General features: G+C 29.9%; 1 protein-coding gene across 2 annotated transcripts; it reads left to right on the forward strand.

The window, feature by feature from the left end:
- Positions 1–11,322: 11,322 nt before the first annotated feature.
- On the forward strand, positions 11,323–22,364 carry LOC109815653 (ATP binding microtubule motor family protein). Of its 2 annotated transcripts, none has more exons than XM_029274827.2 (24): positions 11,323–11,886; positions 11,976–12,175; positions 13,268–13,391; positions 13,484–13,578; positions 14,219–14,354; positions 14,923–14,988; positions 15,177–15,239; positions 15,451–15,501; positions 15,703–15,785; positions 15,876–16,014; positions 16,788–16,830; positions 17,114–17,268; positions 17,403–17,591; positions 18,298–18,407; positions 18,520–18,586; positions 19,082–19,191; positions 19,300–19,372; positions 19,873–19,979; positions 20,085–20,160; positions 20,657–20,763; positions 20,868–20,940; positions 21,388–21,539; positions 21,669–21,747; positions 21,883–22,364. In XM_029274827.2, the coding sequence occupies exons 1-24, from the start codon at positions 11,398–11,400 to the stop codon at positions 21,988–21,990; spliced, it is 2,895 nt and encodes a 964-aa protein (XP_029130660.2). In that variant the 5' UTR covers positions 11,323–11,397; the 3' UTR covers positions 21,991–22,364. The 2 variants fall into 2 exon arrangements, with proteins under 2 accessions (XP_029130660.2, XP_020236012.2); XM_020380423.3 differs by having other exon boundaries at positions 15,876–15,993.
- Positions 22,365–25,162: the final 2,798 nt, after the last annotated feature.

Consider the following 25,162-nt stretch of genomic DNA (forward strand, 5'->3'; position numbering starts at 1 on the left):
CTTAAAATATTTTTTTAAGAAAAACTTATATTACCGACGGATACAAATCTGTCGAAAAATTTATTTTTCTAACAGATAATTTTTTACGGATACATATCTATCAAAAAAATTATATTTCCGAAGGACAATTTACAACGGATACAAATCTGTCAAAAATTTTATATTTTCGACGGATATATCCGTCAATAATTTCTTACAAATACAAATTTATTGAAAAATTTATATTTTTGATTGAAAAATTTTTTATAGGAAAAGTTATATTACCGATAGAATATTTCTGACTAATTTATATTTGTCAAAAAATGTAAGAATTTTTTATGAAATTTTTTTACAGATGCTTAAGTCAAAATTTTCTTCCAGAATATTACTAATGAATAATGGTTTGTTAAAAATTTGATCTGTAAAAAATGTTTAATAATCTATCAGAAATTACATTCATCGAAAATGTTTAATATTCCGTTCGGTAACAATAAATTATTATCTAAAAAAGACTAGTAAATTATATATATATATATATATATATATATATATATATACAGAGAGAGAGAGAGGATGAATCAAATTACTCACAAAGTAACTTTTGATAAAGTTACTCCGCTTAATAACTCATGAAGTATTTTAAATTTTATCAATTCAACTGTTAAATTAAAAGTTATTAAATTTTACTTATAATTAATATAGAAAAAATTAATTAGCTTTAAAATAAATTATTTGCTAGCAATATAGTTAAAAAAATTAATTATTTTAAATTATTTAACTGGAATCTTATTGACAATTTACTATATGATATTGATATTTTTGTATAACTAATATCTGACTTTAAATTTGATATGAAAATATTATGATATAATTAGATAAAATTTTAAATTAACATTTTTTTAATGGTTGACAATTAAAAAATAAAACAAAGATAAATACATTTTTTGAATTTTATATCTTAGATTTAAGATAAATAAATGCATTAACTTAGTTAATAATTTATTTAAAATATTAAAATTTAATTTATAAGTATGTAATAAATAAATATTTATAATTTTATAAATTATATTATCATTATAAATTCTAAAATAATATTTTAAAATATATAAATTACTATTTAAACTTTTAAATTTATAATAAATAATTTAAAATGTATCATAATATTAATTAAATACAATATATTTTAAAAGTATATATAATTATTATAGAAAAATTAATATTTATGACAAATTTTTGTGACGGAAAAAATATCGTCACTAATAGTGACGAATTTTGTAAGGGAATTTTAATTTTTGTGAAGGACTACCATTTATTGAAGTTTGTGACGGATTAAATTTTGTCTCTAAAAATCCGTCACTAAATAAAAAAATAAAATTTGTGATGGATTTTTTAGAGACAAAATTTAATCCGTCACAAAATCCGTCACTAAATAAGAAAAATTTGTGACGGATTTTTTTGAGACAAAATTTAATCCGTCACAAAATCTGTCACTGAATAAAAAAATAAAATTAGTGACGGATTTTGTGACGGATTAAGTTTTTCTATAAATATTCTCTCACAAAAATGCGTCATAATACTATAATAAATAAGTCAGTAACGGATTTTGCGATGGAATTTTTGTCAACATTATGAAGAATTATTGATCCCTATCAAAATATTAAATTTTATTTATGAAATTTTTATATGTAATAATTATGCAGAATTAAAGAATATATGTTAAATTATTTTTTTAAATTATGACAAATTAATCTATCGAAAAATTTATATTTTTGATGGAAAAAAAAAATTCGTAAGAAAAGTTATATTACCGATAGAATATGTCCGACAATTTTATATTTGTCAAAAATTTAAAACTTTTTACGAAAATTGACAATCATATAAAAATAAAGGTCCATAAAATTATATATATATATATATATATATATATATATATATATATATGATGAGGGTTATAATAATATCGGTATAACTTTTACTAAATATTATACCGCTCAATAACTTTATATTAAATGAGAATTTTGTAAATTCAATCGTTAAATTGAAAATTCTTTACTCTTAAATCATATGTACAAAATTTTATATTAATCCAAGATGATTTGATACTTCATTCTTATAAAACAAAATTAATGTAATATATACATTTCAAAATATACTAAAATATGAATATTTTGATTATCTTTACGTTGTTGTTCAAATTTAACAAAATTTGATATAAATATATAAAGTGATATGAACTTTTAATCTAATGGTTGGATTTACAAAATTCACATTTAATATAAAGTTATTGAGCGATGTGTAATATTTAGTAAAAGTTACATTGGTATTAGGATAAAACACGATAAAAAGTGAAATATCGTAAAATAGACTCCTCTTGAGAGACCAACATCCCTATCAACGTGTAGCATTAATAAGAGATACAAATTTTGCCACAAATTTGTGACGGAGTTAATCTGTCACAAATTCTGTCACAAATTTGTGACGAATTTACTTCGTCACAAATTTGTGACGAAATTACAAATTCGTCACAACTTTGTGATGGAATTACAAATCCGTCACAAATTTGTGACGAAGTCACAAATTCCGTCACAAATACTCAGTCACAAATTTGTGACAGAAAAAAGTCCCTCACTAAATTCGTCACAATTTGTGACGGAAATTTATTAATTTATGAACATTTAATATTATAAATTAGTGACGGAATTTGTGATGCCTTAATTCCGTCACTGATTGTGAGACTGAAATTATTCGTCACTAAATATTTTGTGATGCCAATTTTTGTGACGAAATCAGTTTCGTCACAAATTCCGTCACTAATTTATTTTGTGACGGATTTTAACATAATTAGTGAGGGATTTTGTTCCCTCTCTAATTTTAATTTTTCTTGTAGTGTTATAAAAATAAATAAATAAATAATATATATATATATATATATATATACAAATATAATATAATAAAAGTAAGTAAGTATGCAAGATATATACACAAATATAATATAATAAAAGTAAGTATGTATGCAAAGTCAGAATCTTTCTTGTAGATCTCTTCTTTTGGATGTTTCAATCAATAAGATCTTTCATTATGTTGTAGATAAAAGACTCTCCATATATGACTTGGTCAAGTTTTTATCTCCATTAAGTTGTAAAATACCACCCATACTATCATCTACTGCTTTAATCCAGTCCTTCGTTTTAACTTTTTTAATATTCTAGTTGCTAAAATCATCTTCCTCAAACTTATATCTCTCAAAAACTTTAATAGAGTTCATCTCTCCAAAATCTCAAGTTTTGATGTTAAGTGCCACTCTTGATCAAGATTTATTGGAAACTATAAAATCAAGAAAGAGAAAAAAAATTAAGTAAAAATGCAAAACTCACCAAGTTTTAAAATTTTAATAAATTTAAATCAATTAAAAAGTGTGTTTAAAAGTATGTGTTAGAGAATCTATTACTAATATTTTTCATATTTACAAAAGATGCTCTAAGTAGAGATTTTGTTAGAGTAATTATCCCAATAGTCATAAATACACATAAGGTATTATTAATTAACATTAATTATTTTTTAATAATTAAATGTTTATAAATTTAGATTTTAAAAAATAATAAATTTATATATTTTTTTTATATAATTTTATTGAAATAATCTCTCTTTTTTTTTTTCTTTCCGGTAAATGCATAGTAATGGTTGAAGAATTAACATACACAATGCTCAAAAGCATAGTGGCAAATTTTCTCTTAAAAATGCTATCAATTTATTTTTGGCTGAAACTACTTTCCTTGTACCTGGATGCATCAAATTCACCTTAAACTTTGATTAACTTGAGTTGACTTTGGTCAATCTATCAAATAAATAGTGATATTGGTTTGTCACTACTATGTGTGAGAAGTGATATTTTTTTCTTCAATTAAGTCATAAGATTTTTATTTTTTTTATAAAAAGTGTTTGGGGGTGTAATTATATTAATTAATAATTTTTTAGAATACGATGACATGACATAAAAATTTGCTTAAAAATAAAAAATAAATCTTAAATAAGAAATATTTCTTATTAATTAAAAATAATCACATTTTTTTAGTCTTAATTATGTTAACGAATAATAGAAAATATAGACTACTTTCACAAATTTTAATGCATCATCAATAGTTCATCACCTATGAATAAAAAATTAGTGATCCATTGTCGTTATATATTTTAATGATTACATATGTAATGTAATAAGTATTTCAGAAGGTCATGGATGATTTAGTAGTCTAAAACAGGTCGTTCCAAACTACTAAACGTGGTTGTTGTGAATTAAATTCAACTCTAGAACGGATCATTTTAGTTTGGGGACGGACCGTTCTAGACGTGCTAGAACGGGCCATTCTAGACGTGCCAGAACGGGGCGTTCTGGTTTCAGAATGGGTTGTTCTGCATGTGAATTTTACACATAATGAAGGAGCTTAGAACGGGTCGTTCCAGATTCGAAACGGGTCGTTCTAGCCACTCCTGACCTCTATAAATAAGCGTTAGGGAGGGAGAGAAAGGGAAAGAAAGAGGGAGAGAAGTTTAGAGAGAAGGACTTTGGTCTGCTAGGAAGCTTGATTTTGAAGGATTGAAGTTCGAGAGTCGAGCTCGGAGGAAAGTTTTTCTTATTCCCAAATTCTTGGCTATTTGGAGCCAATATTCAAGTTAGGGAAGCTTTATGCATTGTGTTTTTTTTTTTGTTGAAATGGTTGAGTTGTTGGGTCCTTAAGTTGATTTATGCTGTTTACATTGTGTAAGTTGGCATGATAGATGAACTTTAAATATGTTGGTTGATTTGTAATTTGTGTCGAATATGTTGTATATTGTGGAAGTTGTTTATAAGGTTGTAAAGTTGTTAAGTTGCCTGATGAAGATGAGTTGAGTAGTTGTTGGCTTAAGTTATTTATAGGTTGTGTGGTTGATGAAACTAAGTTATTTACATGTTGTCTATCGTTGAATTATTAATAATTCGAGATGTATAAGTTGAAGTAGATTATTGTTGTAAAGTTGTTTAAATTTGTTAAGTTGCATTAAGTTGATATTGTAATGACTATAATTGTTCTAGTTGTTTAATTAAGTGGTATAAATATGCCTATTGCTGTAAAGTTGAAAGTTGCCTTAAAGTTGTTAAAGTTGAGATTGATGACTATAATTGCTTATTGTTGTGAAGATGCTTATAGTTGTAAAGTTGTTATGATGCCTATAGTTGTAAAGTTGTAAAGTTGTCTATTGTCGTAAAGTTGTTTATTGTTGTAAAGTTGAAAAGTTGGGGACATATGGTGAAGATATATGTCCTATGTTAAGATACATAGTACTAAGGTGATAAGTTGAAAGTTGTTTTAAAGTTGAATCCCTTAGTACTGTGTGGGCAACATGGAAGTAGTCATCCATGTCATGGTTGAATGACCAATTTAAGTAAGGTATCTAGTTAGAGATGTAGTATTTGACTAGGTACTGGAGGGTGCGTGGTACTTGGAGGACAGTGGGTGGGCTAACTCCATATATGGATTGGTGATGCTAGCCAAGGTCGTCGTAGGCTCATACCCAAATCCTTTTGTCCTGATAGTAGTAATAGACCTCCAAGTCTAAGTGGCACACCTGAGCAATCGCCTATTGTTGTCTATACTTGGTTTTCTTCGGAGTTCCTAACGATGTCTTATACCTGACTTGGTTGAGATAGGTCAAACGCTGAATTTGGTAGGGTTTATGCCACCTAGACTGCTCAACTTCAGTTGTTGGAGATCTCCTAGTTGTATATGCGTGACGACGCATTAGTTTATGTTGCATGGGTTGTTGCATTCAAGTTGTATATAATGTTGTATGAATGAGTTTATAGTTGAGCTATTGTGATAAATACTATGTGATTGTGTTGTGATGAGTTGTTGATCATTAGGATTAGAGGAGAAGTTTTCAAAATTGCTCATCTCATTGTGCGGATTGAGATAGTTGTAGTGTTTTGAGAGTCTAATTTGTTTAAAAACCTTCATTGAAAAGTTTTCCCTTGGAGTGGATCATATGTTGTTCTCCTTTAGGACTTGGTTGGTCCCGTGTGTGGGCAATGTCGAGGCACACATGTATGAAGCGACCACGGTATAGGGGCTAGACCGAGATATACCGATTACAAGCGGCCAATTTGAATAAAGTTCTATGTGTTGAAAATGTTGTTGTTATTAGATGATATTGTATATCTATTGTTGTAGATATTGTGTTGCTTTAAGTTGCAAGTTGAAAGTAGAATTCTATTGTTGTTTGTATGTTGATACTATTTTTTTTATGATTATTGTTGTGAGCTTACCCTAGCATGTTTTCCCTATGTGGTTGGGACTGCGATGACCATACCTTGATATGCGAGCAAACTAGGATTAGGTGCTCTGCTGGACTGGGTGAGCTTCTTTTTGGCTGGGACTCAGGAGGAGGGTTGGCATTGTATTAAGTTGATTGGTAGCTTTTGACTACCTAGTTGTTGTATAGGGTATTATTCCCTACTTTCAGTTATATATATATTATGAGACTTTATAGTTGTGTATTCTCGTTATATATATAATTGTTTAGTAGTGAGATTTTACTTTATACTTGTATCTGAAAACTATAGACAGTGTGAGACATGGCGGGTCGTTACAACATAATTTAATTATTTTTAATATTTAATTTTGTACACGCATTAAATTAATTGTGTGAATTTATCATTAACTTTTTTATATGTTAAAATATTATTTATTATATTTTGTTCCGATATGTCTAAAAAGTCTCAGATTGTTTAGGAGTTGAGGCTAAGGATAATTTATAAATACCATATGATCTTTTTAACCCATCGAGACGCCTTTTAAAAGACAAAATCATAATGGTCCAACAAGTGCCAAAGCAGACAATATCTCGGATGCAGTAACCCTAACGATGACAACAAACTTACAATAGGAACATGTTTAATTAAATCAATATTTAATTATAACAATTACATTGATTTTTTAAATTGTCAAAAAGTTTGATGTTAATAAAAAAAAATATAAAAGTGTGAGTTGCTTATAAAATTTCACCATTAAACAAAATTTAAAAAATGTAATGTGAGTTACTTAAAAATAATGCGTGATATAATGAATTTCCTTTAAAATAATTAAGAATCTTAATAAATTATTTATAAAAATCATTATCAAAGATGTTTTTAGGTTTATTTTTAGTTTATTTCTTGTATGATTTAGTAATTTAATATTTATTATAATTTGTCTACAAGTAAAATGTATTTATATAATTAAATAAAAAAAACTGGTGAAAATTATTTTTATAAAACAAGCGTGAACAATATGTAAATAATAATAAATAATATATATATATATATATATTTATTTATTGTGAAGTTAGGTAAAAAATAAGTTAGTCAAGTAAAAAAAAAGTCAAAAAATGAATTAATTAATTAAAAAACCTTTGATTATAGTATATTTGAAAGAGATATTTGTTTTCTCTTTATTTTTTTTTCTTATTTCTCTTTTCTTTCTCCTTACACCATTTATCGCATTGATAATTTTTAATTTATTTTCTTTTTCTTATGTCCCATGCACTATTTTTGAAATGCATGTTTATTATTCTTCTATTTCAAATACAAACAATGATATTTTTATGATGTTTGATAAATAAAAATCATGTTTCACAAATAAAAAATAATTCTTAATTATTAATTTTGGAATATTATGTGAATATCGGTGAAAAAAATACAAATAATGATAGATAGGTGTTTTATTTTAAGAAAAATTCTGCATCCTCCAACTGAATCGTCCGAATCGTATTTCAAACAATTAAAACATTAATTTAAATTATAAACTATTAAATTAAATAATTATTTAATAATAAATTTATTAAAAAATATTAATATTATAAAAGTTTGGACTGTATTTTCCATTCCGAATTCGGAGGATATAGAATCCTCTTAAGTAATACTACCTATATACCTAGTGATAATGTGGAATATTAATACGTAGAGTCTATTTATGTACCAAAATAAAATGTGGAATCTTTGTTTTCTTCTAGGTCGGTTCTTCGCTGTCACCAGTCACGTCTTTGAGTTTAGGTCAAGCTATCCAGATCCAGAACACAAATTTACTATTGTCTCGCCTGTAGAATAAACAACATTTGCTATAAAATATTTACAAGATCAACAAAAAGAAGAAGAGAGAGAGAGATATTAATTTTTTAACACATATAAATAAAAAAATATCATAATAATTAAACGTGCATGAAAATTTCAAAAAAAAAAAAGATAAATTCTTAAATTTTAAACAATGAAACTATTATAAAAACGAAAGAAAAAGAAAGTAAACATCGAATCTTTCATTTGCATTGTCCGCACGACACGCCGCCATGGGGGACTCGTATTAGTGTGTGTGTGTGTTTTTTTTTCTTCATAGAGCAGCTTGCATAAAAGGATCCCAAATGGTAACACATGTATATGTAAATATTAAAATATGAACCGTTGCGTTAATAATAATAAAAAAAACTAATTCAAATTGAAAAATGTTTTCAGAAGAAACTAACTAGTCATCTAGCTACAATGTATCAAAGAACTGGAGACATGTTCTTTTATATAATTACCATTAACTAATTTTTTTCAAGATAAAAACACCCGAAACTAGTTGTGAAAAACAAATCCAAATTATCATTTTGGCTCTCTCTATATATTTAGTACATAATTTTTTGTGATCTTTTAAATATTTAATATGACAGTAAAAAGTTGATTTGCATTACATTGTTTTTTATTACTTTATTGTTGTTTCGTATATTTTACAAAGTTATGTATAAAAAATCTTTTAAGAATAGTAATTTGATGTTAAATAAATAAACAAATGTTATACGTGATTGTTAGCTTAAGGGGTCAAATTTAAAACAAATAAAAATAAAAAATCAAAAAGTTATCCTCAAGGGACCGATGAGAACTTCATAATGTATCAACTTCGTTATTGTTAATTAGTGATACACAACACAAGGGAGCGTAAGGGAATGCATTCTATGGAAAGCTGGGAGTAATACTGTATATGTAGCAATGATATGCAAATTCGAATTTGTAGGTATTTGTTCGATCGGTTTCAATTTCAATTGAAAAAAAAAATGGTTTTAATCAAGGTTGGGGTCTGTTTGTTAATTTGTTTTTTCTTTGTAGAGGCGGGGTTGGTTTGGGATATATAAATTAAGATTAAAATATTTTATTAATACCATGTAATTTTATTATTATTTTTTCGTTCTATAAGCATAGTTTATGTAAAGTTGATAATCAAAGACTAGTATGTATTTATGCATGTGATTGTTATTGATTAAATATTATTTTATAATTTTATGATTTTGTAAATTTTTATTGTAAAAAAAAATTAATAGTTGGTGGATTAAATGCTTATTAGATAATTGAAAATTATTAATTAGACTTTAAATTAAAAAAACAATTATTTTAGATTAAAAAATTAAAAGGATTAAAGATTTAGGATAGAATGAGTATAATATATATATATATTAGTTTATAATATATTTTTATCGTATAATATATAAAGCAGTTATTGTAATAATTAAATATTTTTAATCATAATAAAAGTCATAGTTAGGTGGATAAATTTTGTGGGTCAATTGAATAAGTTAGATCTAAATCTCTATAATTTTGACTCTTTATTGCAAAGAAATAATTACTTTGGTTGGACAGACAAATGATAACTTTATTATCATTAGTAAGAACATTGTTTCATGTTTACATGATGTGCATATGACATATTATTTCATGAACTCAATTGTGACAAAGACCATCTAACAGGGAGATAAATATTCTAAAAATAAGGTTATTATGAAGGACGTGACGACTTTCAACACAATTCCTATGACCTAAATCTTATATTGAGTTTTATTTTAAACCATTCTGCCTAAAAAGTCCTTAGAGGATTGGTGACTGAATTAGACAATTTTATTACTTGTTCTACATCATGAGAAAATGGCAATAGACTTGTAAAAGAAAAGTGTTAAATAGTGAAGGAATGTGTTTAAAGATATCTTCTTCAATATTTTTTTTTTTTTTTAGTTCGACCAAGAATTGTAAGCATTAAGTTAATCTTATTAAAAAAAATTCATTATAGCAAACTGCGTAGGAATATTTCTTTCTTCTCTCTCTCAATATCTTTTGCCCTACTTGAAACACAAATTCAGTGGCAATGCCCACATTGGAAAGGAGTCGAAGCACATTTTGACGATTTTGTGGATCAAATAGGTAAACAACAAGGCTCTAATTTTAGAACTCATTATTCTTCTAAAAGAATCGATTAGTCAATCATCGATGATAATCACACATTTGCCTTAGATCTCACTTGCATCCAAACCTTCAAAACAAAAGCTTTGCTCTTTAAAACCCACCTCGTTGCTTATCCAATTCCTTGCACAACCTTGAGCACTTGAAGTTCCTCTCCAACGCAATCCTATGGATTGCAAGCTTCTTAGTCCTGTGTGGAAGCACCACAACATGCAACGTGGGGAGATTATAGGGAAACATTGTGCCATTGTCCTCAATTCCACGTGCTCTATTTCGTTTGTTGCTAGCCCTTCTCTTTCACGAGTTATGATCCTCCCTCCTAGCGAGTGTTAACTACAAGGATGCATAGTGAAGCATTGGAAGTTGGGGAGGGAGGAGGGAGAAGGAAAAATAAAATAAATGTAGAGGTTTATTATAAGATTGTATAGACTACATTAATATAATGATGAAGAAAAATTGACCATCATATACTATTTATAAACATGGACTAGGATAAATACCATTTCCTTTAAATGTCTTGTGTACACATTTATCTTCTCACTATATTGAATTATGTTTGACTAAACTTTTTTATGATTTAAAAAATTGTTTAAAGTTAACCCTTGATATAAGATTTTTAAAGTTACTTAACAATCTTAGCATAAAAGCATATTTAAAACTAAAAAAACCTTGTGTTTTCGACCCAAATCAATTAGTTTCCAACGAGATAAAAAAAGTAAATTAAAACGTATAACCTATGTTTAAAAGTTATTTCACATATTTTTTGAAAACAAACTTCCTTTACTTATTTAAAAAAATAACTTCTTTAATTTTTGATTTTGTTTAAAAGTATTTAATCTAATTTATCCTTTCAAAAAGAAGAAAGGCTTAAAAAAATGTTTAAATCAAATATTTGAATTCATTCAAGATGCAAAATGATGTGAAGGAAAGGAATGAAACTATGAACGAATGGGATGGGCCTTGTTATATTTCATTCTCCTTCTAGGATGAATGGGCCTTAAGAAATAAAGACACCAGAAAAAGTATTTAAGCGCTAAAATTTCAAATTCCAAGTATATATATACATAAAAAAAAGTTAAAGCTATCAGTTTTTTAATTTTAAACCTCAAACTTTTCCGCTCTTTGGAGTTCAGCAGCAGAGGGACACGATGGATCCGAACACTTCACCACCGTGCCCCGGCACAATCACCGTTCGTCGGAACCCTCCTCGGAGAGCTCGCGCCACTCCCAATCCCAAAGCGACACCGCAAAGCTTCGTCTTACCCGAAATCCGGCCATTTCCCAACGACGACGTTTCGTCCGCAGTCGCACAGACACTAGAAATCCCGCCAACGACTCTCCCCAAACCGGAGAACGAAAACCTAAAGGTTTTCCTCAGAATCCGACCCCTCCCATCGTCGCCAATTCAAGCTCCGCGCGTGAGAGCCAAGAGCGCGTGGCCTCAGAACCCCGCCAAAAAGAACGCTCCCGCGGCGGGGGCTAGAATTTCGAAGAACAAGACCTCCACCGCCTGCATAACGGTCAATGACTCACAGTCGGTGACGCTATCAACTCCCTCGAGCTTTCAGGATTCGAAGCGAATCAAATCAGAGACTTATGGAGGCTTCTCGCACGTTTTCTCTTCCGACTCATCTCAGGTAAACAGTATTCTTATTCTCTCCATTCTCACCTTTACGTTATTGCCGTTTTCTATTAGCTAACGGTAGCACTGTGATGGAGATTTCAGTTTCAAGTGTATGAGAGAATGGTGAAACCTTTGGTGGAGGAGTTTCTTAGTGGTAGAAGTGGAATGCTGGCTGCACTGGGCCCAAGTGGATCCGGGAAGACTCACACCGTGTTTGGCAGCCCCAGGGATCCTGGAATGGTACCTCTTGCCCTACGCCATATTTTCAAGGACACTGGGCCACATGCCACTCAAGCATCTAGGTATTCTTCACCATTAATTCCAATTCATTTCTTATGCATAAACTTTAAATTAAGCTGTATGAGGATTAGGTTGAAGATGCCACATCAACTAACGGTATAGTCATAATAGTAAATATAAGATTATAAATGGAGAACAATTATCATCTTATTCAGTTAAGCCTAATCCATTTTTTTAAGATAGAGTCAGAGTCTATTTCCTAACAATTATAGATTGTTTTTGAGCCTATCATGTCACATGCTATTAGACCACTATTGGACAAGTTGATTTAAACTTCAATCCACTCTCTTAAGATAGTATCAAAGCCTATATACTAGTGATTATCAATTGTTGTTGGGTCTATACTCCCACCCATTATCGGATTATTGATGTCCAATCCTGCAAATTTCTCACTCAAGATGTCCAATTTTCGGTGTGAGGGACGCGTGTTGGAGATCCCAAATTAACTAGTGATAAAGTCATAATAAAGTATATAAGTAGGGAACAATCTTCTCACCTTAGAAGCCAAGGCCACAATAGTATATATTAGTAGAGAATGATCCTCATCTTACAAATTGGTTTTATAAGGTTGAATTAGGTTGTAATTTACTTTCTTATGAGATTCAATGTTCGGTTAGTACATAGTATGTGCTGTATTTGATTAAGTCATGATAAATTGATGACCAAAGGCCATATTTTGAGAGCTAGATATCTAAGTGCTTGTTTGGTCTTGAAAAATTGTTTTTGAATTTTACATTGTAACTTTTGTAGTTTTAAGTGTCCAGGAATTTAATTTTGTAGCTTTGGCGTTGGATAAATTTTTTAATATTGAGTTTTACTATTTATTTACTTTTACTTCTCCTCAAAATATCGTAATCAATTTTGTAAAATCAGATTCATTCAAAATAAATTTTGCAAAAACTCACTACAAACACACTAAGCTTATGTAATGAGTAAATTTGGCAGCACAAACATTATTATCAGTGTCAACGCAAACATTATAGCACCTTGACAGGCTTTGGCGTTTGGAAAATAATTTGCATCTTTTGTTGAACTTTTTTGTTGTTTGATTGAATGAAATGCCAATTTTTTTTTTACCGTGGTGCAACTTGCAGAACCTTTTACATGTCGATATTTGAGATATGTTCTGAACGGGGTAAAGCAGAGAAACTGTTTGATTTGTTATCTGATGGCGGTGAAATAAGCATGCAGCAATCGACCGTGAAGGGATTGAAAGAGGTTAATAGCTACATCTGTTTGTGTATTTGCTTTACACAGATGCGCGTAATATGGTTGGTGCTGACTTTGTGTTCTTGCCTTTGTGTGAACAGGCTCTCATCTCTAATGCTGAACAAGCAGAATCCTTGATAGCACAAGCAGTGCTTAAACGTGCGACTGCAATGACAAACACTAACAGTCAGTCGAGGTACGATGTAAAATGGGAATTTAGGAATGTTTCATCGTTTAATTTTTTTTAAAGAGCAGGGCTAACACACGATTTAACACACTCATTCCAACACATTCTCTACTATCAGTTAAAATTTGTTAAAACTACAAATCACGAGTGGAACTCATAAAATAAGAGGTGAGACCTATGAAATTTTGTGATTTCTAATAAATTCAATCAACAGTAGAAAGTGTGTTTAAAAATGTATTTTAGAAAGTGAGTTGCAAATATTTTTCAAAAGAAATGCTTACTACTATGCAGTGGGTTCTTTTGTTTGAGTGTATCTCTGGTAACGAGCTGAGTAGTGAGTAGGAGGTGACCTGTATACTTGAATGAAAATATTTGTGCCAAATTTGAAAAGATTCTGTAGCATGTAATCCATGTCCTGTTTTAGTATACTATAGTTAATTTCATGCAGAAATGGAAAGAAAAGAAAAACATTGACCATGAAGTGCAACTCATGATTTATTTTGAATAACAGTACAGGAAGTAGTTGCTACTCGCCAGTGAAATTTTTGAAGGAGGGGTTACAAGTTTTGTTATAGACTTTCTCTAAGATTATGCACACAATCATTTCATGTTAAGTTTTGATTTTATTTTTTCTTCTTTGTAACTGCAGTCGGTCACAGTGCATCATTAACATTCGTGATGATCCCCCAAAATGTAAAGGGTTGGTCAATCCGAAGTCAAATGGTGCTGTTTTGACTATCATTGACCTTGCTGGAGCTGAAAGAGAAAAAAGAACTGGGAATCAGGTTCATTCCATATTTTCACTGTTTTGAGCAAATAGGTTTGATTTTGGGTATTGGTTGTTTTCAATTTTGGGATATAATCTTGATCATGTTTTAAATGTCATATCATTTACCCTCTTTGTTGTCTTCTATAAAATACTTATGTATTCATCTTTTGTAGCCAAAACAAACTTAGACAAATGTATGGGCCTGCATATAGTATGAACGATGATTTTAATGCTCGAATTAGAAACTATTCTTGATGTCTATCAATTTTACATCATAGGTTTCATAAAATTTTAAACTATTAAAGCCTTTACTAATTTTTATAGTAAAATTCTCTGGTGTCTAGATAAAGATTAAAATTAAAATATCTAATAAGAAAAGTAAACCCTCTTAATTTGAATTGTGTACAAAGTTCATATAACTGGCATGTCATCATTTCTTGAATCTCATTTGCATGTTTGACTACAATCTTGTGGGGTTAGTTGATCCATGCAGTGGACCTGCCTAGAAGGATAAGGTTGGTTACTATTTTAAATATTTTGCTTTTATCTCCATCCCAATCCTTTTTTTTTTTGTGATATTGTAGGGGGCAAGATTGCTTGAAAGCAATTTTATCAACAACACATTAATGGTGTTTGGCCTATGCCTAAGAGTATGTAGCCTATACTTCAAACTGTGAACCCAAGTTATTGTGCATTTGATGGCTAGAATTTTTTTTTTTTTTTTTTTTTTTTTTTTTTTTTTTTTACAGTACTACTAACATTTGGGATTTTCCGAATATATTTTTCTTTTCTGCTTTTATCTTCCCTCATATTTTATGTATGATTTTGTTGATTTCAGTCATTATTGGAGCACCAAAAAAATCGCAAGAAGCCGTTGCAGAAGCACTTCCAAAGCTCTATGGTATTGTTTTTAATAATTTTATTTTTATTGTATTTTGGTGGACTTTAGTTGTCATCTTTATTACCATCTCTTGATGGCTAATGTTATATCAAGTATCAACAAACATAAGCTAAAAGCTTATTTATTTTCTCTGCTTATAAATCTCTTTTAGACAATGAAATGGGGAAGAGTTACAACTTAACAAATTTGACTTTGTTAACCACTACTGCAGTTAACCAGGTACCTGCGAGATTATTTGGAGGGCAAGAAGCGCATGTCCTTGGTATGTATTGTATATACTACTTTCATGCTTGATTTTCTCCAAGCTGATTAAAGTTATGCTTAGCTATACAGGGGTTTTCTTTTCATGAGTTTCACATGCCTTTCTGATGTAAATTTGACTCTCCACCCCCCCCCCCCCCCTCTTCAAAATCATCAATCTCATCAATTCCTTTTTTTAACTTTTACTTAATTGTGTTCATAGATTTTAACAGCAAAGTCAGGAGAAGAAGATTATCTTGATACTTCTTATTTACTGAGACAAGCTTCTCCTTACATGCAGATCAAGTGAAACTCTTCATTTTCATCACATTATCTTACTTGGACTTCATACTTACCCCATATTGATTTCTAAGTTTCTCTGTTCGTTTCTGTTAGGTACAATGAAGTTGAACCACCGAACATAGTTTCCAAAAAAAGGCATTACCAATCTTCATCCATAATGGATAATACAAAACTATCACCTTTATCGGAACATCTAAAGAGACTGAGGCTTGTAAGTGAACATGTTGAACAGGTTTTCTTCTACATCCAAGCTTGACTACTTGTTTAAAATAGAAGATTGTTGTGACTCTCATAAAAATGCATTTGAATAATTTGTATAAATTTTGTGCTGCAGAGAGCATAAGTATAACATTTGGTGTATGAATAGATAGCACAAACATTCTTTTATAGTGGATGACATTGACCCCTTGGCATAAGCTATTTTTCTATTTAAATAGGTGGTGAGGTTTTATGAACTTGTTGTATTGAAAAGACAATTTACATCTATGTAATGCCAGAAATATGCATGAAAAATATTAAGGTGGTGTATTAAGAATGTCTATCTAGTAGGGAATCAGATGTTCATTTGGGGAAAGAACAGTTGGACTTGTGATATGGGAACACAAGGCGGAGGATCATTGCTGAGCAGTTAGATATATCCTATACCTTTTAGTTTAACATGGTCAAATTAACCTTATGCACTTAGAGGATTAATTAGATTACATAAAAGTAAGAATTTAGAAGTCAATCATCTTTGTGTTCACCATAACATTATGTTTGACCGATAAATAGTTCATAGAATGGTGTGCTCATGATCAATTATGATAAAGTTTGTATACTTTGTGTCCTTTATCCTCACCAATTTGAAATTCCCTCAAAATGATCACCATCTTCTCATTTGTATGAACACAATTTTGCTCCAATGTTCCATTTGTAGAACCATCTTAATTATATATTTAAGGACTGAATAATTTTTTTTTTCAAGTTTACTTATTAATCCATTATATTTTTTTGGCTTGTTTTCAGAATGATGAAAAACATGTTGAAGAAAGGAAGACTTTTACGGAAGGTAGTTTGGCACATTTAAAAAATGGTTATATTTATCTGTTCTGTTTTTTCTCCCAACCTGATGTTACACAAGTTTAAGGGATAACGTATCCCCTTCCCATAGATCCAATTTGAACATTGGACTTTTGAGATGGGATACCCAATGTTCAACATTTTGAGTGTCTCATCGTGAATTTAATTTTTTTCATTCTAATGCTGGAAACTATACTTATTCTTATTTAAAAAAATTCGGTCCCTTGGATCCATAGCAATCATCCTGAGTCCTGACTTTGATATTGTGACAGATGCTGAAACACGTTGTAAATTAGATGCTAGTAGTTCAGTCTCTTTCAAGCCAGAGTGTGATAGCCATACCCGGAGTGAGAGAAGCCACATTATTATGCAGAATTTTGCTAAAGTTATATGGAGTGTTTTGAAGCAATATAATTCTAAACTGAAGGTATTAACTATTAAGAAAAAAAAGTATGTTTGCTGAAACTAATCATTATTTTTTTTCTTCTCATTATTAGGGGCTCCGACTGATGTTTGTAGATAATCTATCTATCTGCACATAATATATTACTTTATTATCAGGTTGCAGAAATAGAAATAGAAAGTCTCAAAGAAAGCATTGGGTATGAAAAGAAAAAATACTTGGAGTTGGAAACACAGTTAAACGAGTTTAAGGCATGTTGTACTTGCTGCAAAGGAGTAAAAATAAAGAATGGTCCTGAAGAATGTTCATCAGTGGGTCTTGACCAACCACATAATTGGGACCAACAGGTTGAGTACGGTATTCCTAAATTCCCCTGCTTTCTTGTATGAAGATTAGTGAGGTTTTCATTGATGCTCATTCACCTTTAATATATTCACCAAGAACCGATATTCTGTATGGGTTGAAGTCACTGTATCAAATGACTATTGAGCATCAGGGAAAATAAGGATGTCCGTTTAGGCAATTGTTTTTTTTTTTTTTTGACTTGCCTATATGCAATGAGTCTTTGTTATTAGGATTTGTTCACAAAGAGTTAGGTTAGTTCATGTGTCAATGTTAATATGCATGAACTTTGTTTGCTGGTTCATTCATGGAGAGATCCTGCCTTAATTGAGTTCCGAGTTTGCCAGCTCAACAATAAATTGAGTTTGAAAATGATTGTTCATGTAGTTGAGGAATTGAGGTTGACATGAAATCATTTCAGCTACTGGCAAGCTAAGTTAGCTTGAACTTATTAATTGATTAACCTGGTTTGCTAACTCCTACTTTCTTGTGACATGTAGTTGTTGCTAGGTTAAGAAGGTAAATTATTAAAAAAAAACAATTTTACTACTAAAATCATCCCATCTAATGTGTGAACTGACATAACTGTGCTTTATGTATGTGTGTTTCACATGAAACAGTTCTCCGACAAGTTTTTTTCTTCTCCCCAAAATATATGCAAACTTTAGTCACTGAAATTTTATATGTAATTTGGTTATCCCCTCTTTCCAGGAAACGTTTCATGCACAGTCATCATCTGAGCCCAGAGTTGACCAGTCAGATATAGAGGAGCCCGTGCTTGGTACTTCCTGTACGCAGTTAGATTCTGAAAACTTAGATAGGTTAGCTTTGTGACCAATGTGATCTTTCACATGTGATTCCTTGTTATCTTTCTCGACGTTAAACAGATATGCTTGATCCTAATTTCTGCGCGGTGTAAAATGTAAAATATAGGGAAGTTTTGTCCTCGTCAAAAACAGAGCATCATAGTGCTTTGGAGGTTGATGCTGAGATACCGAATGTGAGTTGACTTTTCCATTTATTTAATAAGAAAATGCGTCGGTTTGTTTGAGTCGATTCATTGACGGAGAAATGACAAGTGTCAGTTTGCTTGAATTGACTTTTTCAAATGTCAGATCTTGTTAGTTCAATGATGAACCAGACTTGAGATTTAGAATGATCAGTATAGTTGTGAAAGACAGGTTGACATAGAGTAATTTTAACTAGTGGCAAGCCAAGTTAGCTTGAACCTATTAATCGGCTAACCTGATTTGTAGCTCCTACTTTCCTCTGACGTGTAGTTGTTGTTAGTTTTTGGATTAATGTCTTGTTAGCAGGTACATGTAGGTCACTATATTAAAATAAATCAGTTATACTGCTAAAATCATCCCCTCCGTGTGCTTTGTTTGTGCATTTCATATGACGTGGTTCACCCGCTAGTTTTTTTCTTGCCCCAAAAATATGTTGAATTTCAGTCAGATTGCAACAATGTAATTTGGTTATCCTTTCTTTCCAGGAAACATTTCATGCACAGTCATTATCTGAGCCCAGAGTTAACCAGTCAGATGAAGAGGAGCCCGTGCTTGGTACTTCTTGTACGCAGTTAGATTCTGAAAACTCAGATAGGTCAGTCTTGTGACCAATGTGATCTTTCACATTTGTTTCCTGGTTATCTTTCTTGGCTTTGAACAAATATGCCAGTTCCTAATTTCTGCCGGGTGTAATAATATATAGGGAAGTTTTGTCATTGTCAAAACCAGAGCATCATAGTGTTTCGGAGGTTGACGCTGGGAGCAAGATACTGAATGTGAGTTGACTTCATTCGTTTAGTACGTGCATGTGTCAGTTTGCTAGTTTCAATTCATTGAACGAGAAATTTAGTGTCAACTTGCTTGAAGATCTTGCTAGTTCAATGATGTACTACGCCTGAGATTGAGATTGATCGTTCATATAGTTGAGGAAGTGAGATTTACATAAATTAAACTAGTGGCAAACTAAGTTAGCTTGAACCTATTAATTGGCTAACCTGTTTCCCTAACACTAACACCTACTTTCCTCTAACATATAGTTGTTGTCAGGTTTTGAGTTTAATGTTTATTATATCAGTTGAATTAGGCTTCAGCTCATCAGAATAAATCAGTTATACTACTAAAGGCATCCTATCTAATGTCTGAATCAACTTAACTATGCTTTGTGTGCGTATTTCATGAGAGGGTTCGTCTCATAGTTTTTTCTTGAAAATGTATGCAAATAGAATTCTGATTGCAAATGTATCATATATGTTATTTGGTTGTCCATTCCTTCTAGGAATCAATTCATGCAAAATCATCATCTGAGCCTAAACTTGACCCGTCTGTTGAAGAGCCTACTCTTGGTACTTCCTGTACACAGTTGGATTCTGAAAAATCAGATAGGTTAGTATTATTAAGAATGATCTTTTGTGTGTACTCATGTTTGTTTTTTCTTGGCTTTTAACTAATATACTTGTTCCTTTAATTTTGTTTGTTTTAATGATATAGGGAAATTTCAACCTCCTTGTCAAAAGCAGGGGATCATCATGCTTTGGAGGTTGAGGCCGTGAGCAAGATACCTAGTGTAAGTGTAAACTCTTTATGATAATGCGTGTATTTAAGTCAATTTGCTTGGACTTTACATGTTTCTTCATTGAAGGGTAGATTGTGCCTTAACTGGGTTCAGATTTTACCAGTTCAATACTATAGTATAGGAAACCAGATTGACATGAAATAAACTCAACTAGTGGTAACCTAAGTTTGCTTGATCCTCTTAATTAGTTAATTAGGTTACCTGTTTCCTTAATTCAAAGCTTCCTGTGACCTAGTTATTAGAGGGTTTAGATTTTAATAATGTCTTGTCAGAAGTTAAATTTAGGCTTCAACACTTTAAAGTAAAACTGTTATTCAATGTACAACACGAGGCATCCCATCTGATGTGTTAACTGACATAACACTGCTTTGTGTTTGTATTTCACAAGTAAAGATTCACCGACTAGTTTTTTTTTTTCCCTTAAAAATATGAGAGCTTCAGATTGCCATATTAGTATGTAATTAATTTGGTTTTCCATGCTTTCCAGGAAATGTTTCATACACAGTCATCATCTGAGCCTAGACCTGACCAGTCAGATGAAGAGTCTATGCCTGGTATTTCCGGTACACAGGTAGATTCTGAAAAATCAGACAGGTTAGTCTAGTGACTAATATCCTTCGTATGTGATTTATACCGGTTTTTTTTGTCCTTGAACAAACATGTTTGTTCTTAAATTCCTACTCGGTGTAATAATATAGGAAAATTTTGGTGTCCTCGTCAAAACAAAGACATAATGCTTTGGAGGTTGAGGCCGAGACCAAGATACCAAGTGTGAGTTGAATTTCCCTTTTTTAGCACACACGTTTTTGTCACTTTTTTTAATTGATATTCAGAAGCTCTTTGGGATAATTTAAGATTAAAAGATAATGTATTATTCATAAATTTGAAGGATTAGAAATGCGCAAGTTCATCTTAACCTTGTGCTGCTTGAATTTAACAAGGATCAAACACCAATTTAGTTTGTCACAAAGGTTTAGTTATCATGTTGATAACTACCAAACCTAGAAGTTTAAATTGCTAATTAATGTTCATGATTGTTTTTACATATTTTATCTTGGGGGATGTTTAAATATTGATGTTTCAATTATGGCTTAAATGCTGACTTTTTGGGCGAATAAAACACCAAGTTAGTCCTTCAAATTATATATATCGATCAATTTAGTGTCAGAAAATTGTAAAAAAAAAATCCATCTTTGTTCCTTGTTATCAACCTTGCAGGAGTTGTTCGTTCCTTCATCATTAACAGAAGATGACATCTTGGATCCATCGTCGCCCAAAGATGTATCATCTACTAAAACACATAACCTTGTGGTTGATCCACGTGTTGAGATTGGTGTTGATAACTCCCGAAAACCTCCTAAGCCAAAAAGGTCCGTGGTTTATTTATGGTAGAAGAGTATCAAAGTGGTGTTTAACTTAAACGTTCAACCTTGTCATGCATAGTTTTTCCTTCAGCATTTACTGATCGTAATTTTTATTTTTGTGCTTGCTTAAATCAGGACACTTATGCCTTCCTCATCTATGTTATCAAGGGACTTGAGAACCTTTGATCTCTGTGAGGAATCTGAGCCAAGAAAGGTACCATATAAAAATATTCAAATTTAGATTAATGCAGTTTCAAATAATGCTAACCTGATGCAGCACAATTATGTTAAATCTGAGAAAGGATAGTGATTTAGGAGTAAGTAAAGACATAAACTGTGTGATTTGCAGGGGAATAGGAGCTCAAGGAAGTTAGCTGCACATGATCCTAAAATATCAAATGGAAGCATCTCTCTGCTCCACTTGCTTCAAGGTAGAAAAAACAATCTTCATCACTAGCTTAGCCACTGAACCCTTTTCTCTTTCAAAAAAAAAAAAAAAACAAGTTATGGTCGGGGTGAGGGAAGGGATAGAAATCCCGACTTCGTTTTGTGCAGTGTATTGCCTTTTGTAGTTGGCTAATTCATCTGAGTTTGTTACTTACCGTTAACATGTGTTTGGTTTTTTGACGAGGTTTAGAAGTTAGTTTTTTGCTAGTAGATGTGTTGTTTTTCAGTTGCACTGCTGCACAGTGGAAAGCTTATAAGCTGTGCATGTACATACGTCCCCGATATACGAAGTGTCATTCTCGTGCAGTGGAAAGTTTATAAGCTGTGTATGTATACTGTATACATAAGTCCTCAATATATGAAGTGCCATTCTTTTGCCATTCATATCATTTGTTCTTCAATATAGTATCAGGGATTACTCATGCTTCTGCGTTCACTTTCGTTCTCTTGACGATAATCTACTTTATTTTTCCAACTATTGTCTGAGAACAAAAATATAAGGAATACCAAGTTTCCCTTTTATCTACGATTATCATTAACAATATCATAGCACATGTAATGCTACTGTCAGCCTAGGGAAAATGTTTGAGTGACATACAAATTACCGTTGTCGATAATAGGTGTAAGAGTAAATTTGGATGAGTTTATTTTTTTTGTTTTGACCAGCAAAACAAAATCATTTTATTTGAAACATAAGGTATGCCCCGCTTTACATACAAAAAGCAAATTTGGATAATGAATGATTCAGTTTGCATCTTTTCTTTTTTGTTATTATGGAAAGAGGAAACAGAGGACAAAGGCTCATGGCCCTAAGAAAGGAAGCCCACACCATTACAAGCATGTAAATGTGGATGACTGATTTTATTTGAATCTTTATTCTTCATTCTACATCTTCATTAACATTCAAAAATTTAATTTTAATATAAAATATATTAAAAAATGGTTCCTGTGTTAAAATAAATTGCTAAAGAATTACTCTATGGATATGTCCTAAATTGTTTCTGGTTTAATAAAATAGGCCGAGCTGAATATTGATCGAGTTACCGAGTAACAATATCGATTATATAAAATATTTATGGATTCTACCGTAGGCAGTCTGTGTTCTACTAAGGCTGGCATATTTGTTTGAACTTTTTAAAAAATAAATAAATTAAAAAGTGATATATTTTATAAAAATAGAATTTATTTTATTTGGTTGCTATTATGGACAACACTATTGACTTTAAAATTACAGCATTAAAAGATGTTTAGCTTTTATGATACTTGTTTTAAAAGATATATCTAGAATTTTTTTTAATTTATAGGTGGTATAAAACTATTTAATAATAAAATTATATGAAAATTAAATTCATTTAAAGTATTAAGAACATTTATCGAAATAAGCTTGTACATATGATTAAAGTCATTGTAAATTGTTTTTATTCTTTATAACTTTTTTAGTCCCCTTTACATTCATAATTCATTATCACCTATTTTGGTCTTGGTTATGAGCTTGACGTGAACAACAATACGCTTTATATTGTTGCTAATATAGTTTTGGTTCTGCATCCTGCTCAATATATCATTTTTTTTTCTTGCAGATATATATATATATATATATATATATATATATATATATTATAAAAAAGTATAGCTACTTTTTATTGCATTAGTTTTTATAAAGATAAAGTGATATTTTTAATTAGTTTAATTATTAATCATTTATATTTTAAGTTAATGAAGAAAGGTTAGAATAATATGTACTTAATTTTATATCTAAACTTCGTTATAGTCTTTGTAATTTTTTTATTAATAAAAAATATTATAAGTTATAATATCAGTGTAATTGAAGGAGAAAGTTATTCATCCAAAAACACAAAAATCAATGTGAAACACATTATAAATCATTATAGAATATTAGCCATTAACATTTTTTTTATTTTTAAAAATTTTCATGCAAATAAAGTAATTTTTATTAATATATATATATATATATATATATATATATATATATATATATATATATGTGTGTGTGTGTGTGTGTGTATGTGTGTGGGTGGGTGTGGGTGTATAGAGAGAAGAGGGTTCAAACAATGCTAGTGTAACTTTTACCAATCGTTCAATAACTTTCAATTTAATATGAATTTTTTAAAACTTATCATTAGATTGAAAGTTTATTACTCTCAGATCATATATATATATATATATACATATATATATATATATATATATATATATATATATATATATGTGTGTGTGTGTGTGTGTGTGTGTAAAATTTTATATTAATTTAAGATGATTTAATATCTCGTTCTTTTATAATAAAATTGATATAATATATTTATTTTAAAATATACTAAAATATGAATATTTTGATTACCTCCAAATTGTTATTTAATTTTAACGAAATTTAATATAAACATACAAGGTGATATGAAGTTATAATTTAACGAGCGGATTAACAAAATTCACATTTGATATAAAGTTGTTTACTAGGTTTTGTAATAGTTGATAAAAGTTATATTAGTGTCATTTGAACTTCCTCACACACACATAATTGTTTGTAATTGTAAGTCTATGTAAAAGATATTATATTTTAAAAAAGTTATATTTAATTTTCTTGATAAAAGATACTTAGTTCAAAAGAAGAAGAAAATAACTCACTATCTATTTTCGAGTTCTAAGTTGTAGAATAAGAGATTAAAAATAAGTTTAAATATATTTTTAGTCCCTATAAAATTAACAAGTTTGATTTTAGTCATTATAAAAAATTTTCTTTGTTTTTCATTCTTATAAAATTGAAACTATTGTTTTTAGTCCCTATTTTTATGTGATCATTTTTTAACTTCTTTTTATTTATTAAAAAGTTAAGTAACTATCTTAAATGTTACTTACGGTCATTATTGATATTATATTGATATTTAACATCTCTACAAAATTTATAGATCTTTAAACTAAATATCATTTGTCCATATTAAAATGATCATTAGGAATAGGAACTAAAAATAGTTAGTTTAGATTTTAGAGGGATGAAAATCAAAGAAAAATATTTTATAATGATTAAAATCAAAATTTATTTATTTTAAAAGGACAAAAAATAATATTTATAAAGTTAGAAAGATAAAAAATAAAGAATTTTTTTAAAAAAGATTAAAATCAAAATCATCAACTTTATAAGAATTAAAAATATATTTAAACCTTCA

This window comes from Cajanus cajan, chromosome 4 (assembly GCF_000230855.2).
Source record: "Cajanus cajan strain Asha chromosome 4, NIPB_CcT2T_4, whole genome shotgun sequence".
Lineage (NCBI taxonomy): Eukaryota > Viridiplantae > Streptophyta > Magnoliopsida > Fabales > Fabaceae > Cajanus > Cajanus cajan.

What these genes read in the sequence shown, in the direction of transcription:
- LOC109815653 (XM_029274827.2), top strand. Translation starts at nt 11,398, where the DNA reads ATGGATCCGAACACTTCACCACCGTGCCCCGGCACAATCACCGTTCGT. An exon ending in TCTCCTTACATGCAGATCAA is followed by an intron (nt 15,786 to 15,875) that starts GTGAAACTCTTC and finishes CGTTTCTGTTAG; the next exon opens with GTACAATGAAGTTGAACCAC. An exon ending in CCGTGAGCAAGATACCTAGT is followed by an intron (nt 20,161 to 20,656) that starts GTAAGTGTAAAC and finishes CATGCTTTCCAG; the next exon opens with GAAATGTTTCATACACAGTC.